Raw genomic sequence first — 19,442 nt, 5'->3', positions numbered from 1 at the left:
TTCTGTTGGGACGGGCTCCACTTAAACCGGGCTGGGACCAGTGTCCTGGCAAACTGAATAACTAGGGCAGTAGACAGGGCTTTAAACTAATGAAGGGGGGGGGGGTGTTGGGGGTGATGGGAGGATTCAGGAAAGAATAAATTTAAAAGCAGCAAGAGAAATGTCAAGGCTCTAGAGTTGAGCAGAGTTTTGCATAAAAATAAGCAGAGTGGGTCAGGAAGGGACAGAGAGAGTAACAGCAGTGACTAAGGTGACATCAGGGAAAAATAGAAAAAAAGTCAAAGCTAAAGGCACTATATATGAATGCGTGAAGCATTCACAACAAAATAGGTGAATTAATAATGCAGATAGAAATGAATAGGTTTGATCTAATAGCCATAACGGAGACGTGGTTGCAAAGTGGGCAAGATTGGGAACTAAATATTCCAGGAAACTTAACTTTTAGAAGAGATGGGCAAAATGGAAAAGGAGGAGGGGTAGCCCTGATAATAAAGGATGGGGTAAAGACAGTAGAGAGAAAGGATCTTAGCTCCGAAAATCAAGAAGTAGAATCAGTTTGGGTGGAGCTAAGAAACAGCAAGGGGCAGAAAACATTGGTGGGAGTTGTTTATAGGCCCCCAAACAGTAGTTGTAATGTAGGGCAGTGTATAAATCAGGAAATTAGAGGGGTATGTATCAAGTGTAATACAGGAAACATGGGGGACTTTAATCTACATATCGACTGGACAAACCAAATTTGCAGTAATAGTGTGGAGGACAAATTCATGGAATGTATACAAGATAGTTTTCTAGATCAGTATATTGAGGAACCAACTAAGGAACAGGCTATTTTAGATTTAGTATTGTGCAATGAGAAAGGGTTAATTAATAACCTTCTAGTAAAGGGACCTTTAGGAAAGAGTGACCATAATATGATAGAATTTTATATTAATTTTGAAAGTGATTTAGGAATCTGAAACTAGGGTCTTAAATCTAAACAAAGCAAACTACGTAGGTATGAGGGGCGAGTTGGCTAAGGTAGATTGGGAAACTACATTAAAAGGTATGACAGTGGACGAGCAATGTCTAGCATTTAAAGAATTAATACATAATTTACAACAAATATACATTCCTTTAAGGCACAAAAACCCTACAGGAAAAGTGGTCCAACCGTGGCTAACAAGAGAAGTTAAAGATAGCATTAGATCAAAGGAAGAAGCTTGTAATGTTGCCGAAAGAGCAGTAAGCCTGAGGATTGGGAGGATTTTAGAATTCAGCAAAGGAGGACCAAGAAATTGATAAAGAAAGGGAAAATAGAATATGAGGGTAAACTAGCGAGAGACATAAAAACAGACTAAAAGCTTCTATAGGTATGTAAAGGGAAAAGATTAGCGAAAGTAAATGCGGGTCCCTTACAGGCTGAGACAGGAGAAATTATAATGGGGAATAAGGAAATGGCAGAGAAATTAAACAAATACTTTGGGCAGGATTTTCATTGAGCCGTGGAGGCGGGATTGGAGGCATGTGGGGGGTTAAAATCGCAAAAACTGGCGTGCGGGACCCCCCCCCCCCGCCTGGTTCCTGACTCCGAGCAATTTTAACTCAGTCGTGTCTGATGGTCCCGACTCCGTCCCGCATCCAATAGGCAGGACTGGTCGTTAAGGCCTTTAACAAGCACTAAATGGCCTCTATAATCCTATTTTAAAATGCCCTTGCGATTTTAACCCTTTTCCCATGTGAAACACGCCTGGTGGGAAACACAATGGTGAAACCTGGCGGGAGCCCTATTGGATTATCAACTGCAGGTCAACCATTAAAGAGGAGATTTGATCAGCCATCATTTGCAGGTGGCAGGACTTAGTGGTCTCAGGTCTGGGGCAACTTTTAGAAGGCTTAACCACACCTGTGGAAGGTTGGAGCCTGACACCCATCTCCAGTGTGACCTCCTGGGAAACTCCTCTCGCCACCTTCACTCAGCGCTTCCTCAACTGAGGCATATACCAGAAGCATGGGAGCCATTTATTTCCTTCCCATCTGGGCATTAGAGGAACGTGAGCACCAGCCACGGCAGCAGCAGAACCAGGAGCAACAGCAGCACCAACAACAGCAGCAGCAGCAGGAGCGCCAGGCTGCTGCTCACCCACCTGAAGCTGCACAGGCCAGAAGGGGCCAACGCCTGGAAGCCTGTCAGCGCAGGAGATACCCCCCAAACAGGGTCTACAGACACAGGGTCAGCTATCTCAACATGTCTGAGCAGCAGCGCCAAAGGCGGCTCCGACTTTCGCGACAGGTGGTGACTGACATCTGCGCAATGATACAGCAAGACCTGCTGCCCAGAGGACCAGGTGGACAAGCATCACCAGTGACCATCAAAGTCACCACCGCACTCAACTTTTTTGCCTCAGGCTCATTCCAGGGATCAGCAGCAGACATCAGCGGCATCTCCCAGGCGGCCGCACACACTTGCATCACGCAGGTAACCGATGCCCTCTTTGCCTTCGCGCACAATCACATCCATTTCACCAAGGATCGAGCAAGTGTCACGGCGTGAGCGGTTGGATTAGCTCATCTGGTAGGCTTTCCAAGGGTGCAGGGCGTCATTGACTGCACACATGTGGCCCTTAAGGCACCCCATCGCAATCCAGGTATTTTTGTCAACCGCAAGGGCTTCCACTCCCTTAACGTTCAGCTGGTGTGTGACTACAAGAAGGAAATTTTGCATGTTTGTGCCAAGTACCCTGGCAGTTGCCATGACTCCTTCATACTGCGCCAGTCGAGTGTGTCTCCGCTCTTCAGTCCGCCAGACCAACTTAACGGATGGCTACTTGGAGACAAGGGCTATCCCCTGATGATATGGCTAATGACGCTATTGAGGAGACCATCCAATGAAGCTGAGGAGAGCTACAACTCCAGCCACATGTCCACCAGAGCCATAATCAAGCAAACCATCGGTTTGCTGAAGATGCGCTTCAGATGCCTGGATAGATCAGGTGGAGCCCTGCAGTACTCAGCAGCCAGGGTCTCCAGAATCGTCGTGGTTTGCTGTGCACTTCACAACATGGCACAGCATCGTGGCTTGCAGATTCCTGAGGACCAAGTGGCTCCTCACATATCCTCCTCAGATGAGGAGGAGGAGGGCGAAAACGAACATCTTGCAGAGGCCCATCAACCAGCGGCAGCATTACGTGAGAACATTGCTGCCCGGGATGCAAGGAACGCACTCATCCTGGCCAGATTTGCTTAGCCTAGTCAATCAAACACTTTTGCCTCGCAGCTTCTTACCAGAGCATTGACAATGGCCAAGAACCAGAGGATTCCTAGCACTCCGACCACCATACTGACAGTTGCAAGTATTCCTCAATGTGGAAGTCCCAATAGCGAAATGACAGACGCCACAACTGCAACATTTGCCATCAGAATTTTTATGGACAATAACGAAGTGATGGCATTTTTACGGTAAACACAAAATTGCACCCAAGTAACTACCCTTGTGACTGTTTGTGCAGAATTTTCCTCTTACGCGTGCTCCTACGTGTTGCCTCCCCTGTGGCTTCAGCAGATGTGAAGGCCCCTTGGTCACTTTCTTGCTGCTCCTGTCTCGACACCTTTGGCAGATGTCCTCTGGGGTTGTGAGCCTGTGAGGGCTCGTCAACAGTCTGCTGCTCCTGCGGCTGTGCAGGGGTTGAGACGCCTATCTCACTTGGGTGTGGACTCCGATGGGGCTCTGACCAAGGGCTCTGCAGTGGCATGGAAGTGTGAGCGCTTGGAGAGGAGCCCCCACTTCCTTGAGGTATGCCACCAACCTCCCTCTCATGGGTCAGCTCCCCCTCCATGCCTGCAAGTGGCTGGAGAGCACCTTGCTGCACATCAGGGGGGCCATGGGAACCTGTCTCTGTACTGGAAGTCCTACTCAGAAGGACTTCCATGAAGGTCTGGTTTCTCTGTTCAATAGATGCCCATCGCTCCTCAAGAGATGTCATTCTATTCTGAACAATGACCATGTTTTCCATACCCTGGCGACTAAGCTCCTCCATGGCCGTAGCCATCCTCTCTTCTACCGTAGCCATCCTCTCCTCTACAGTAGCCATCCTTACCACGGAGGTAGCCATCCTTTCCATGGTGATGCGTTCATGCGCCAATGACTCCACAAAGGCTCTGCTCATGTTCGCTATGGACTCCTCCATTCGCTCCATACTCGCAGCGACCCTAGAGACAACACCTGCCAGAGACTCCAGCATCTGTGCCTGGAGTTCCATCACCGCTGATCTCATGGATGGACCCAGAGGCAAAGGGTTTACATGCTGCTGAGCCGAGCTGGCAGAGTCCTGCGCCCTCCGACTAGGACTCTCCACTGCTGTCCCTGTCTCCACAATCTGCTGATGCTCACTTGTGAGCTCTGATACACCAGTTGACAACACTACTCCATGTCCCTAAGGTCCCACCGAGGTATGAGTGTCTGCGCTGGTGCTGGGTGAGCAGATTTCTGGTGACGCTGTGCCCTCAGAGGTTGCAGCTTCCTCTGAGGAGTCTGGCTGCTCAGCCTCTTCTTCCTGGCTAGGGGGGACGGATGCTTGTGATGGTCCTGTGGGAGAGTAAAGGAAAGAGTCAGAGATGTGATGCCAAAGCTACATGCACATTGCTTTTTGCAGATGCTCATAAGTCCATCTGTTAGAGCTTCACAATCGTTATCAGCGACTTATGCAATGTCAAAGAGAGAGATGGGAAACTTTTCTGTCACCAGCTTGCTGTGTTGCACCCATCTGTCCGCCCCCCACGTGCGCATCATCCTCGATTCCCACTATTTCCAGTACCGCCTCCTCCCAGGGGGTCAGGTGGGCTATTGAGGCTGTCCCTCCTCCTGTCCTCTCTCGCTCTCTTTTGTTGTGAGCTCTCTTTTCCTGCAATGAGGGAGACAAGTGGAGGTTGAGTGAGAATGAAGGAGAGTGTAGAGATTGCATAACATAGATACTTAGAAGGAGACAAAGATGGAGTGAGGTTGCAAGACCAAGGGCCCTCCCTGTGTGTTGTCAGTTGTGTTCAAAGCATCAGAGTGAGAGGGAGTGTGAGGGCTGCATGGTGGAATAGTTAGGTGAATGTGACCATAGAGAGAGGGAATGGGTAAGGGTGCATGGATGTCAGTGTCAAGTGGGATGTGGAGGAAGAGATTGCTGAAGCTGAGTGCTGGTGAGGAGAGGCAATGGGGGTCAGATTGAGGGTGATGGGAAATTCATACTCATTTTTCCAGTGCGCTGAAGGTCATGAAATCTTTTCCTGCACTGTATCCAGGTTCTGCAGGTGACTCCCAAGGAGTTGACCACCTCAGCCACCTGCATCCACACTGCCTTAGTCTGAGTGGGAGGCCTCTTCCTCCCTGAGGAAGGGAAGAGCACCTCCCTGTTGGCTGTAGCCCCATCCACCAATGCCTGCAGGGCCACCTCGTCGAAGCGAGGAGCTGATCTGGGCCTCCCGCTTGTCATCGTTCCTGCAGGTCTCTCACACCAAACGGAGAAAGCTTGGCAGCCTGCAGAAGAAGCAAGGCTTGCTGTAGACCTTAAATGCAGCAGCAATGATGACATCATCGGAGGCGACTTTCAGTCATGAAAAACCCATTTGCCAAGGGTTCCCACACGTTGGAAATCAATTGGACAATTAAGTTAAAATTGCATTAATCTCCCACATCCATTTAGATTCGGGTGGATAACACGAAATGCGGATAACACGACACCATCCCACACCTGAGTTAAAATCCTGTCCTTTGTGTCTGTCTTCACGGAAGAAGACGCAAAAAACTTCCTGGAAATAGTGGAGAACCAAGGCTCTAGCGAGAATGGGGAACTGAAAGAAATTAGTATTAGTAAAAAAATAGGACTGGAGAAATTAATGGGACTGAAAGCTGATAAATCCCCTGGACCTTATGGCCTACATCCTAGGGTTTTGAAAGAGGTGGCTATAGAGATAGTGGATGCATTGGTTGTCATCTTCCAAAATTCCATTGATGAAAGAACGGTTTCCGCGGATCGGAAGGTAGAAAATGTAACCCCACTATTTAAGAAAGGAGGGAGAGAGAAAATGGGGAACTACAGACCAGTTAGCCTGACATCAGTAGTAGGGAAAATGCTAGAATCTATTATTAGAGACGTGGTAACAGGGCACTTAGAAAATAATAATAGGATTGGGCAGAGTCAACACGGATTTATGAAAGGGAAATCGTGTTTGACGAATCTGTTAGAGTTTTTTGAGGTTGTAACTAGCAGAATAGATAAGGGGGAACCAGTAGATGTGGTGTATTTGGATTTTCAGAAGGCATTCGATAAGGTGCCGCACAAGAGTTTATTAAACAAAATTAGGGCTCATGGGATTGGGGGTAATATAGTAGCATGGACTGAGGATTGGTTAACGGACAGAACACAGGGATTAGGAATAAACGGGTCATGTTCGGGTTGGCAGGCTGTAACTAGTGGGGCACCGCAAGGATCAGTGCTTGGGCCTCAGCTATTCACAATCTACATCAATGATTTGGATGAGGGGTCCAAATGTAATTTATCCAAGTTTGCTGATGATACAAAGCTGGGTGGGAATGTAAGTTGTGAGGAGGATGCAAAGAGGCTTCAAGGGGATATAGACAGGCTAAGTGAGTGGACAAGAACATGGCAAATGGAATATAATGTGGAGAAATGTGAAGTTATCCACTTTGGTAGGAAAAATAGAAAAGCAGAGTATTTTTTAAATGGTGAGAGATTGGGAAATGTTGGTGTTCAGAGGGACCTGGGTGTCCTTGTACACGAATCACTGAAAGTTAACATGCAGGTACAGCAAGCAATTAAGAGAGCAAATGTTATGTTCGGCTTTATTACAAGAGGATTTGAGTATAAGAAAGAGTAAAGACATCTTACTGCAATTATATAGGGCCCTGGTGAGACCACACCTGGAGTATTGTGTACAGTTTTGTTCTCCTTACCTAAGGAAGGATATACTTGCCATAGAGGGAGTGCAACGAAGGTTCACCAGACTGATTCCTGGGATGGGGGGATTGTCCTATGAGGAGAGATTGAGTAGACTAGGCCTATATTCTCTAAAGTTTAGAAGAATGAGGGGTGATCTCATTGAAACATACAAAATTCTTACAGGGCTTGACAGGGTAGATGCAGGGAGGATGTTTCCCCTGGCTGGGGAGTCTAGAACCAGGGGTCACAGTCTCAGAATAAGAGGGTGGTGAATCTTTGGAATTCTCTACCCTAGAGGGCTGTGGAGGCTCAGTCGTTAAGTATATTCTAGACAGAAATCGACAGATTTTTGAATATTAAGGGAATCAAGGGATATGGGGATAGTGCAGGAAAGTGGAGTTGAGGTCGATGATCAGCCATGATCTTATTGAATGGCGGAGCAGGCTCGAGGGACCAAATGGCCGACTCCTGCTCCTATTTCTTATGTTCTTTTGTTCTTATGTTATAAATACCTAATTTAATACAACCTTAATGGTTATAAATACCTGATTTGAAAAGGAATTGAATGGCAGTTTTGTTTTGCGTTCTATAAACTTCTGAAAGTGCATTAAGCTGAGAGAGAGAGAGAGAGTGAGAGGCTGTCTTTTGTTACAAATAATTAGCTGAAGTTTGAAGCAAACTGCTTCTAATTACCACCTGATTCCATCCCTCTCCCTGGCAACTGTCTGATGCTGAACCACACTGTTCGCCACCTTGGTGTTTTATTTAACCCCGAAATGAGCTTCCGACCACATATCCACGTCATCACCAAGACCGTCTATTTCCACCTCCATAACCTCGCCCGACTCCACTCCTGCCTCAGATCATCTGCTGCTGAAACCCTCAACCATGCTTTTGTTACCTCTAGACTTGACTGTTCCTGGCTGGCCCCCCACATTCTACCCTCCGTAAACGTGAGGTCATCCAAAACCTCTGCTGCCCATGTCCTAACTCGCACTAAGTCCCGTTCACCCATCACCCCTGTGCTCGCTGACCTACATTGGCTCCCAGTTAAGCAACGCCTTGATTTTAAAATTTTCATCCTTGTTTTCAAATTCCTCCATGGCCTCGTCACTCCCTATCTCTGTAATCTCCTCCAACCCCACAACCCCCCGAGATATCTGTGCTCCTCTAATTCTGTCCTCTTGAGCATCCCTGATTTTAATCGCTCAACCATTGGTGGCCGTGCCTTCTGTTGCCTAGGCCCTAAGCTCTGGAATTCCCTGCCTAAACCTCTCCGCCTCTCAACCTCTCTTTCCTCCTTTAAGACGTTCCTTAAAACCTACCTCTTTGACCAAGCTTTGCCCTAATATCTCCGGTGTCAAATTTTGTTTGAAAACGTTCCTGTGAAGCGCCTTGGGACGTTTTACTACGTTAAAGGCGCTATATAAATATAAGATGTTGTTGTTGTTGATGATTGTCACCGGTGTGTGGTATGTTGACAGAAAATGTAAAGTTAATGGAAAGTAAAGTAGGCCTGGGTGTAAAATGGGCAGCCAATCTGACCCCATCAGCTTCTCGCCAGATGGGTAAGGTTAAAATTAACCACGTTCTCTTCCCATAGTCTCTCTTTCGCCCTCCTGACAATGGACTATCTGCCGTACTCTTGCAGCTTTCACTCCATTATATGCAACTTTCTTTCTCACTCTGGATCATTGTTTCTCTTCCTCTTTTCCTTGCTCTGTTCTCAGCAGGACAGATGTGCATGCTTGGGAGCGGGAGAAATGCTTGTATGGTGGCTGCTGGGAATTGTAATCCTGGGGCCACTGATTTTCTGCAAATGCTACCCAGTGGTCTGGTAGGAGGAGCGTGTGCCTGTGGTTCAATGGCTAGCGGCCCTGTAGGGTGTGTGCTGCTACTTTAAGGGAGCCAGGATTGTGGGCAGGTTAGTGATTTTCTTTTCTTCGTGTTTAGAGATTGATAGTGAGGTGGGTGAAGAACTTATTGGCCCAGAAATTCGGGTTGGGGGGCTTCCCGCGGGTGCAAGCCCCCGACCTGCACTTACCTAGCGCGCCGGCCGTTGAGCTGTGGGCCCGCGTGGGATTCCAATCCTGGGCCTCCTCCAACTGCCGGCGCACAGTGCTTGCGTATCCCAGGGGCGCAGTTAGTTCGAGGCGTCCCCTGGGATCACGTGGGCCATGGAGAGCCAATGGTAGCAGGGAATGCTTCATTCATAAACTATAAATTACATGAAATAACTATTTTAAACAATAATTTAATTTTTTGAAAAAATTAATTACATTTTCTAACGGGGCTAAAAATAAACTTACCTTTCTTTAAAGTATTTAAAAATAATAAACCTGTGGAAAAAATGTTTTAATTTTAATTAATTCACCACTTACCTTGTTAAAAGCAGGCCTTGCGCCTGCTTTTTAAAAGTGTAACTCCTGGAGACTTACCCTCCCGGGAAAACCTGGAAAAAAAGCGTAAGTTCGATGCCCACGCGCTGCCTCTCCGGCGCACGCATTCGACCTCTGAACCCCTTCTTTCAGGGGAAGGGAAGTGCCGGTTTCCCGCGCATGCGCAATGCACGCACGAAACCGGCACTTCCATTGGGCCTACGGGTGAGTACCCCGTGCGTACTCACCCGTGGAGGCCCGAATTTCTGGGCCAATATATATTGAACATTTTGCAACACCTTTCTCATGTTCAAAGTTGGTCTGTAGTTTTCATAAGTTGTCTGCATTCCTTCAGAACTGAGAACTGTGTTTTTATTCTATGCCATATCCTGCCCAGGTATAACAGTGAAATAAAAACAAAAAATACTGGAAATACTCAACGGGTCAGGCAGCATCTGTGCAGAGAAAAACAGAGTTAACGTTTCAGGTCGATGACCTTTCATCAGAACTGGAAAAAGTTAGAGATTTAACGGGTTTTAAGCAGGGGCTGGGAAAAGTGGGAGGAGAGGAAAGAACAAAAGGGAAGGTCTGTGATCTCAGCATAACCCTGTGGCTCACTGCTCTCACTCTCGCCTCTGAGTCAGATGGTTGTGGGTTCAAGTCCCACTCCAGGGACTTGAGCACATAAATTCAGGCTGACACTCCAGTACAGTGCTGAGGGAGCGATGCACTGTCGGAGGTGCCGTCTTTCGGGTGAGACGCTAAACTGGTGTCCTGGCCAATGTTTATCACTCAATTAATATCACTAAAACAGATTATCTGGTCATTATCACATTGCGGTTTGTGGGAGCTTGCTGTGCGCAAATTGGCTGCTGCGTTTCCCACATTACAACAGTGACTCCACTTCAAAAGTACTTCATTGGCTGTAATGCACTTTGAGACATCCGTGGTTGTGAAAGGCGCTATAGGAATGCAAGTTTTTCTTTTATATCCTTCTATTCCTTTCTCCCTCATGTGTTTATCTTGCTTCCCCTTAAATGTATCTGCGCTATTTGCCTCAACTCCTCCTTGTGGTAGCAAGTTCCACATTCTCACCACTCTCTGGGTAAAGAAGTTACTCCAGAGTTCCCTATTGGATTTATTAGTGACTATCTTATATTTATTCAATAGTCTGTATTGAGCGTTCTCGGCTAGCGATCTTTTCCAGTGATTGTATTCCTGTTCTACAGACGGACTACTTCTGAGACGCAGTGTTGAACCAACAGAACACTGAGGAGCTGACATGGGTGACGAGACAGGTAGGTGTTAATCGACCCATTTCCATTCGATGGCTGAGTGAGGAGTCACAGCTAGCCCAGTGTCTGTGATGTGCAGTTTCAGAGAGCGCTTCCCTGCTCCTTCGGGTGCTGCTGTGTTGGGGCACTCGGAAAAGTGCCACTATAAAAGAGAAGTGGGCTGGTGAAGGCCCATGAGGGCAGCGCTGTTGGGGTCAGGGGGCAGGCCGCTCCACTTGGATAGGCCGCACCACTGCTGACGGAGGCTGCCCACTGCGGAAGAAGTGTCGGGAGTGGCGCGGGGTATGTGGTGTGTCAGAGCAACCCCCCATCCCCAGCCCTACCCCCATCATGCCATTGTTTGAGCTGGGTGGCGATGACACCCCTCGTGAGCCGGGACGTGAGGTGTAGGGGGACAGGAGTGAGAGTGAGGCCGGGGGGGGGGGGAGAGTGGGGTGGAGAGGTATGTAAAGGGGGAGGGGTAGACAGGAAAGAGGGAGAGAGGGGGTAAAAAGAAAGAACTTGCATTTCTATAATGCCTTTCAGGACGTCCCAAAATGCGTTACAGCCAATGAGTGACTTTGAAGTCTAGTCACTGTTGTAATATAGGAAACGCGCACAGCAAGCTCCCACAAACAGCAATGTGATAAAGACCAGATGTTGGTTGAGGGATAAATATTGTCCAGGACACCGGGGAGAACTCCCCTGCTCTTCTTTGAAATAGTGCCATGGGATCTTTTACGTCCACCTGAGAGAGCAGACGGTGCCTCGTTTTAACATCTCATCCGATAGACGGCACCTCCGACAGTGCAGCACTCCCTCAGCACTGCACTGGAGAGTCAGCCTGAATTATGTGTTCAAGTCTCTGGAGTGGAACTTGAACCCACGACCTACCGACTCAGAAGTGAGTGTGCTGCCCACTGAGCTACGGCCGGGAAGTGAGGAAGGAGGGGAATGGGAGAAGGAGCAAAGTGGGGTGGGGGGGAGGGGTGGATAGGATTAGAGACGATACTCATTTTCAGCGCAGTCCATACGTGTTCCATACACAGATCGAGTTATTTGTGTTGGGCTGGACCACAACTGGCCAGGCAGGCAGCAGGGACTGGGAGGGTGGAATGGATACTGTGCTGATGTACCAGGGTCCCCATTAACGCCACAGTGGCTGCCATCCATTTCCAGAACTATCGAAATTTGAGGTGGAGGCGTTGGACGCTCACAACGAGTACAGGAGGCTTCACTCAACACCCGCACTAGTCTACAACAAGGAGATGCTTCAGGAATGCCAAGCGTGGGCCGACATCCTGGCTCCCAAAGGAGAAATGGAGCACAGTGAGACGAAGAACGGAGAGAACATCTGGTACAAGTGGAGCTCCGGGGCGCTAGAATTTACAGGTTGGTGATTGGCTCCTTTACTACACGTGGTGTTCTGCCCCGGGGCGGCAACAAATAGATTTGGAAGTAATTGATTTGCAGCGGGTGCAGGAAATGACATCCAAAGTCAGCATCGAATCCGAAGAGAGATTCAGTCAGTCTGAATAATGTTCAGACTATACAGTCTGTATGAAGTATCAGTCAGTGTGTGTGAATTGTCAGTCAGTGTGTGTGCAGTATCAGTCAGTGTGTGTGTAATATCAGTCAGTGTGTGCACAGTATCAGTCAGTGTGTGCACAGTATCAGTCAATGTGTGTAGTATCAGTCAGTGTGTGTGAATTATCAGTCAGTGTGTGTGCAGTATCAGTCAGTGTGTGTGCAGTATCAGTCAGTGTGTGTGCAGTATCAGTCAGTGTGTGTGAATTATCAGTCAGTGTGTGTGCAGTATCAGTCAGTGTGTGTGCAGTATCAGTCAGTGTGTGTGTAATATCAGTCAGTGTGTGCACAGTATCAGTCAGTGTGTGCACAGTATCAGTCAGTGTGTGTAGTATCAGTCAGTGTGTGTGAATTATCAGTCAGTGTGTGTGCAGTATCAGTCAGTGTGTGTGAATTATCAGTCAGTGTGTGTGTAGTATCAGTCAGTGTGTGTGCAGTATCAGTCAGTGTGTGTGTAATATCAGTCAGTGTGTGCACAGTATCAGTCAGTGTGTGCACAGTATCAGTCAGTGTGTGCGCAGTATCAGTCAGTGTGTGTGCAGTATCAGTCAGTGTGTGTGCAGTATCAGTCAGTGTGTGTGAATTATCAGTCAGTGTGTGTGCAGTATCAGTCAGTGTGTGTGAAGTATCAGTCAGTGTGTGTGCAGTATCAGTCAGTGTGTGTGAAGTATCAGTCAGTGTGTGTGCAGTATCAGTCAGTGTGTATGCAGTATCAGTCAGTGTGTGTGCAGTATCAGTCAGTGTGTGTGCAGTATCAGTCAGTGTGTGTGCAGTATCAGTCAGTGTGTGTGCAGTATCAGTCAGTCTGTGCACAGTATCAGTCAGTGTGTGTGCAGTATCAGTCAGTGTGTGTGCAGTATCAGTCAGTGTGTGTGCAGTATCAGTCAGTGTGTGTGCAGTATCAGTCAGTGTGTGTGAATTATCAGTCAGTGTGTGTGCAGTATCAGTCAGTGTATGTGCAGTATCAGTCAGTGTGTGTGTAATATCAGTCAGTGTGTGCACAGTATCAGTCAGTGTGTGCACAGTATCAGTCAGTGTGTGTAGTATCAGTCAGTGTGTGTGAATTATCAGTCAGTGTGTGTGCAGTATCAGTCAGTGTGTGTGAATTATCAGTCAGTGTGTGTGTAGTATCAGTCAGTGTGTGTGCAGTATCAGTCAGTGTGTGTGTAATATCAGTCAGTGTGTGCACAGTATCAGTCAGTGTGTGCACAGTATCAGTCAGTGTGTGCGCAGTATCAGTCAGTGTGTGTGCAGTATCAGTCAGTGTGTGTGCAGTATCAGTCAGTGTGTGTGAATTATCAGTCAGTGTGTGTGCAGTATCAGTCAGTGTGTGTGAAGTATCAGTCAGTGTGTGTGCAGTATCAGTCAGTGTGTGTGAAGTATCAGTCAGTGTGTGTGCAGTATCAGTCAGTGTGTGTGCAGTATCAGTCAGTGTGTGAAGTATCAGTCAGTGTGTGTGCAGTATCAGTCAGTGTGTGTGCAGTATCAGTCAGTGTGTGCAGTATCAGTCAGTGTGTGTGCAGTATCAGTCAGTGTGTGTGAAGTATCAGTCAGTGTGTGTGAAGTATCAGACAGTGTGTGAGCAGTATCAGTCAGTGTGTGTGCAGTATCAGTCAGTGTGTGTGCAGTATCAGTCAGTGTGTGTAAAGTATCAGTCAGTGTGTGTGCAGTATCAGTCAGTGTGTGTGCAGTATCAGTCAGTGTGTGTGCAGTATCAGTCAGTGTGTGTGCAGTATCAGTCAGTGTGTGTGAAGTATCAGACAGTGTGTGAGCAGTATCAGTCAGTGTGTGTACAGTATCAGTCAGTGTGTGTGCAGTATCAGTCAGTGTGTGTGAAGTATCAGACAGTGTGTGAGCAGTATCAGTCAGTGTGTGTGAAGTATCAGTCAGTGTGTGTGCAGTATCAGTCAGTGTGTGTGAAGTATCAGACAGTGTGTGAGCAGTATCAGACAGTGTGTGTGAAGTATCAGTCAGTGTGTGTGCAGTATCAGTCAGTGTGTCTGAAGTATCAGTCAGTGTGTGTGCAGTATCAGTCAGTGTGTGTGCAGTATCAGTCAGTGTGTGGGCAGTATCAGTCAGTGTGTGTGAAGTATCAGTTAGTGTGTGTGCAGTATCAGTCAGTGTGTGTGCAGTATCAGTCAGTGTGTGGGCAGTATCAGTCAGTGTGTGTGAAGTATCAGTACGTGTGTGTGCAGTATCAGTCAGTGTGTGGGCAGTATCAGTCAGTGTGTGTGAAGTATCAGTACGTGTGTGTGCAGTATCAGTCAGTGTGTGTGCAGTATCAGTTAGTGTGTGTGCAGTATCAGTCAGTGTGTGTGCAGTATCAGTTAGTGTGTGTGAAGTATCAGTCAGTGTGTGTGCAGTATCAGTTAGTGTGTGTGAAGTATCAGTCAGTGTGTGTGCAGTATCAGTCAGTGTGTGTGAAGTATCAGTACGTGTGTGTGCAGTATCAGTCAGTGTGTGTGCAGTATCAGTTAGTGTGTGTGCAGTATCAGTCAGTGTGTGTGCAGTATCAGTTTGTGTGTGTGAAGTATCAGTCAGTGTGTGTGCAGTATCAGTCAGTGTGTGTGTATTGGCCCAGAAATTAGGCTCGGGGGCTTGCCACGCGTTCAAGCCCCCGATGAGCACTTACCCGGCGCGCCTGCCGTTCGGCTCCCGGGACGCTTGCAATTCCTGTTTTCAGTTGATTACTCCCGGGCAGCGTCTGACGTCACGCCGCCCAGGAGTGCAGCCAGCGCGAAGCCTCGAGCGCGGAGTCTAAGTTAGACACGCCCCTTGAGGTCTCCTTAACATAGGCCACGCCCCCAATTTTTAACACAAGCTGCAAAGCAATTCTACATGCAGAGCAGCATTTTAAAGACATTTTTTGTATTTTTATTAATTTTTAGGTAACTTTTATAAAGTTTTAAATACTTTTAAATTATTTTGAAGAATGTAAAGTAGTTTTAAACAGAATTAAAGCGTAGTTATTTTGATGAGCCGGCTGGGATCACGCGGGCACTGGGCAACCAATGGGAGGTTGCAAAAGTTCATTCATGAGTTTGACAGTAAGAACTGTCAAACTCATGAAAACTGAGGGCGTCCAACACAGCACTTAAACTACAAATAAAAGTTTTAAAAAATCCCACGAAATAAATGAACTATGAATAACTGTGAAAAACTATTTTAAACAATTAATCAAATTTAAAAAAAAATTAATTTTTTAACAAATAGGGTCTAAAAATACACTTACCTTACTGTAAATTCTTTAAAAATAAAATACCTGTGGAAAAAAAAATCTAAATTGTATTAATAGACCACTTACCTGTAAAACTAAGTACTTACGTCTGGTATTTTCAAGCGTAAAAACCAGAGGCCTTTACGCGCGGGCAACTCTTTACAAAAAAAGGAAATTCAGCGCGCACGCGCTGCCTGATATGTCGTACGCGTTCGCCTCTTAACCCCTTGGTTCTCTGTCAGTGTCTGTAGTATCAGTCAGTGTGTGTGCAGTATCAGTCAGTGTGTGGGCAGTATCAGTCAGTGTCTGTAGTATCAGTCTCTGTGCGTGCAGTATCAGTCAGTGTGTGTGTAGTATCAGTCAGTGTGTGTGCAGTATCAGTCAGTGTGTGTGCAGTATCAGTCAGTGTGTGTGCAGTATCAGTCAGTGTGTGTGCAGTATCAGTCAGTGTGTGTGAATTATCAGTCAGTGTGTGTGCAGTATCAGTCAGTGTGTGTGCAGTATCAGTCAGTGTGTGTGTAATATCAGTCAGTGTGTGCACAGTATCAGTCAGTGTGTGCACAGTATCAGTCAGTGTGTGTAGTATCAGTCAGTGTGTGTGAATTATCAGTCAGTGTGTGTGCAGTATCAGTCAGTGTGTGTGCAGTATCAGTCAGTGTGTGTGAATTATCAGTCAGTGTGTGCATAGTATCAGTCAGTGTGTGTGCAGTATCAGTCAGTGTGTGTGTAATATCAGTCAGTGTGTGTGAATTATCAGTCAGTGTGTGTGCAGTATCAGTCAGTGTGTGTGAAGTATCAGTCAGTGTGTGTGAAGTATCAGTCAGTGTGTGTGCAGTATCAGTCAGTGTGTGTGAAGTATCAGTCAGTGTGTGTGCAGTATCAGTCAGTGTGTGTGCAGTATCAGTCAGTGTGTGTGCAGTATCAGTCAGTGTGTGTGCAGTATCAGTCAGTGTGTGTGCAGTATCAGTCAGTCTGTGCACAGTATCAGTCAGTGTGTGTGCAGTATCAGTCAGTGTGTGTGCAGTATCAGTCAGTGTGTGTGCAGTATCAGTCAGTGTGTGTGCAGTATCAGTCAGTGTGTGTGAATTATCAGTCAGTGTGTGTGCAGTATCAGTCAGTGTATGTGCAGTATCAGTCAGTGTGTGTGTAATATCAGTCAGTGTGTGCACAGTATCAGTCAGTGTGTGCACAGTATCAGTCAGTGTGTGTAGTATCAGTCAGTGTGTGTGAATTATCAGTCAGTGTGTGTGCAGTATCAGTCAGTGTGTGTGCAGTATCAGTCAGTGTGTGTGAATTATCAGTCAGTGTGTGTGCAGTATCAGTCAGTGTGTGTGCAGTATCAGTCAGTGTGTGTGTAATATCAGTCAGTGTGTGCACAGTGTCAGTCAGTGTGTGCACAGTATCAGTCAGTGTGTGCGCAGTATCAGTCAGTGTGTGTGCAGTATCAGTCAGTGTGTGTGCAGTATCAGTCAGTGTGTGTGAATTATCAGTCAGTGTGTGTGCAGTATCAGTCAGTGTGTGTGCAGTATCAGTCAGTGTGTGTGTAATATCAGTCAGTGTGTGCACAGTGTCAGTCAGTGTGTGCACAGTATCAGTCAGTGTGTGCGCAGTATCAGTCAGTGTGTGTGCAGTATCAGTCAGTGTGTGTGCAGTATCAGTCAGTGTGTGTGAATTATCAGTCAGTGTGTGTGCAGTATCAGTCAGTGTGTGTGAAGTATCAGTCAGTGTGTGTGCAGTATCAGTCAGTGTGTGTGAAGTATCAGTCAGTGTGTGTGCAGGATCAGTCAGTGTGTGTGCAGTATCAGTCAGTGTGTGTGTATTGGCCCAGAAATTAGGCTCGGGGGCTTGCCACGCGTTCAAGCCCCCGATGAGCACTTACCCGGCGCGCCTGCCGTTCGGCTCCCGGGACGCTTGCAATTCCTGTTTTCAGTTGATTACTCCCGGGCAGCGTCTGACGTCACGCCGCCCAGGAGTGCAGCCAGCGCGAAGCCACGAGCACAGAGTCTAAGTTAGACACGCCCCTTGAGGTCTCCTTAACATAGGCCACGCCCCCAATTTTTAACACAAGCTGCAAAGCAATTCTACATGCAGAGCAGCATTTTAAAGACATTTTTTGTATTTTTATTAATTTTTAGGTAACTTTTAAAAAGTTTTAAATACTTTTAAATTATTTTGAAGAATGTAAAGTAGTTTTAAACAGAATTAAAGCGTAGTTATTTTGATGAGCCGGCTGGGATCACGCGGGCACTGGGCAACCAATGGGAGGTTGCAAAAGTTCATTCATGAGTTTGACAGTAAGAACTGTCAAACTCATGAAAACTGAGGGCGTCCAACACAGCACTTAAACTACAAATAAAAGTTTTAAAAAATCCCACGAAATAAATGAACTATGAATAACTGTGAAAAACTATTTTAAACAATTAATCAAATTTAAAAAAAAAATTTTTTTTTAACAAATAGGGTCTAAAAATACACTTACCTTACTGTAAATTCTTTAAAAATAATAAACCTGTGGAAAAAAAAAATCGAAATTGTATTAATAGACCACTTACCTGTAAAACTAAGTACTTACGTCTGGTATTTTCAAGCGTAAAAACCAGAGGCCTTTACGCGCGGGCAACTCTTTACAAAAAAAGGAAATTCAGCGCGCACGCGCTGCCTGATATGTCGTACGCGTTCGCCTCTTAACCCCTTGGTTCTCTGTCAGTGTCTGTAGTATCAGTCAGTGTGTGTGCAGTATCAGTCAGTGTGTGGGCAGTATCAGTCACTGTCTGTAGTATCAGTCTCTGTGCGTGCAGTATCAGTCAGTGTGTGTGCAGTATCAGTCAGTGTGTGTGCAGTATCAGTCAGTGTGTGTGAAGTATCAGTCAGTGTGTGGGCAGTATCAGTCAGTGTGTGTGCAGTATCAGTCAGTGTGTGTGCAGTATCAGTCAGTGTGTGTGCATTATCAGTCAGTGTGTGTGCAGTATCAGTCAGTGTGTGTGCAGTATCAGTCAGTGTGTGTGAAGTATCAGTCAGTGTGTGGGCAGTATCAGTCAGTGTCTGTAGTATCAGTCGGTGTGCGTGCAGTATCAGTCAGTGTGTGTGCAGTATCAGTCAGTGTGTGTGCAGTATCAGTCAGTGTGTGTGCAGTATCAGTCAGTGTGTGTGCAGTATCAGTCAGTGTGTGTGCAGTATCAGTCAGTGTGTGTGTGCAGTATCAGTCAGTGTGTGTGTATTATCAGTCAGTGTGTATGCAGTATCAGTCAGTGTGTGTGCAATATCAGTCAGTGTGCGTGCAGTATCAGTCAGTGTGTGTGCAGTATCAGTCAGTGTGTGTGCAGTATCAGTCAGTGTGTGTGCAGTATCAGTCAGTGTGTGTGCAGTATCAGTCAGTGTGTGTACAGTATCAGTCAGTGTGTGTGTGCAGTATCAGTCAGTGTGTGTGTATTATCAGTCAGTGTGTATGCAGTATCAGTCAGTGTGTGTGCAATATCAGTCAGTGTGTGTGCAGTATCGGTCAGTGTGTGTGCAATATCAGTCAGCATATCTGCAGAATCAGTCAGTGTGTGTGCAGTATCAGTCAGTGTGTGTGCATTATCAGTCAATGTGTGTGCAGTATCAGTCAATGTGTGTGCAGTATCAGTCAGTATGTGTGCAGTATCAGTCAGTGTGTGTGCAGTATCAGTCAGTGTGTATGTGCAGTATCAGTCAGTGTGTGTGCAGTATCAGTCAGTGTATGTGTAGTATCAGTACGTGTGTGTGCAGTATCAGTCAGTGTGTGCAGTATCAGTCAGTGTGTGTGCAGTATCAGTCAGTGTGTGTGCAGTATCAGTCAGTGTGTGTGCAGTAACAGTCAGTGTGTGTAGTATCTGTCAGTGTGTGTAGTATCAGTCAGTGTGTGCGCAGTAACAGTCAGTGTGTGTTCAGTATCAGTCAGTGTGTGTGCAGTATCAGTCAGTGTCTGTAGTATCAGTCAGTGCGTGTGCAGTAACAGTCAGTGTCTGTGCAGCATCAGTCAGTGTGTGTGCAGTATCAGTCAGTGTGTGTGTAGTATCAGTCAGTGTGTGTGCAGAATCAGTCA

At 46.7% G+C, this 19,442-nt stretch overlaps 1 protein-coding gene across 4 annotated transcripts in view; it reads left to right on the top strand.

Moving 5' to 3' along the window:
- The window catches only part of LOC147101891 (uncharacterized), a 275,980-nt gene that overhangs the window by 23,455 nt on the left and 233,083 nt on the right, over nucleotides 1–19,442 (top strand). For all 4 annotated transcript variants that reach the window (XM_085965912.1, XM_085965910.1, XM_085965908.1 and 1 more), the window contains exons 2-3: nucleotides 10,531–10,599; nucleotides 11,755–11,967. In XM_085965912.1, the coding sequence (XP_085822038.1) occupies nucleotides 10,584–10,599; nucleotides 11,755–11,967 (229 nt within the window). In that variant the 5' untranslated portion in view covers nucleotides 10,531–10,583. The remainder of the gene's footprint in view (nucleotides 1–10,530; nucleotides 10,600–11,754; nucleotides 11,968–19,442) is intronic.

The sequence above is a fragment of the Somniosus microcephalus genome, chromosome 23 (genome assembly GCF_052327205.1).
Source record: "Somniosus microcephalus isolate GS21.2 chromosome 23, FLI_Smic_1.0, whole genome shotgun sequence".
NCBI lineage: Eukaryota > Metazoa > Chordata > Chondrichthyes > Squaliformes > Somniosidae > Somniosus > Somniosus microcephalus.
The sequence above is the reverse complement of the archived record's forward strand: the minus strand, read 5'-3'. Positions and strand labels throughout refer to the sequence as shown.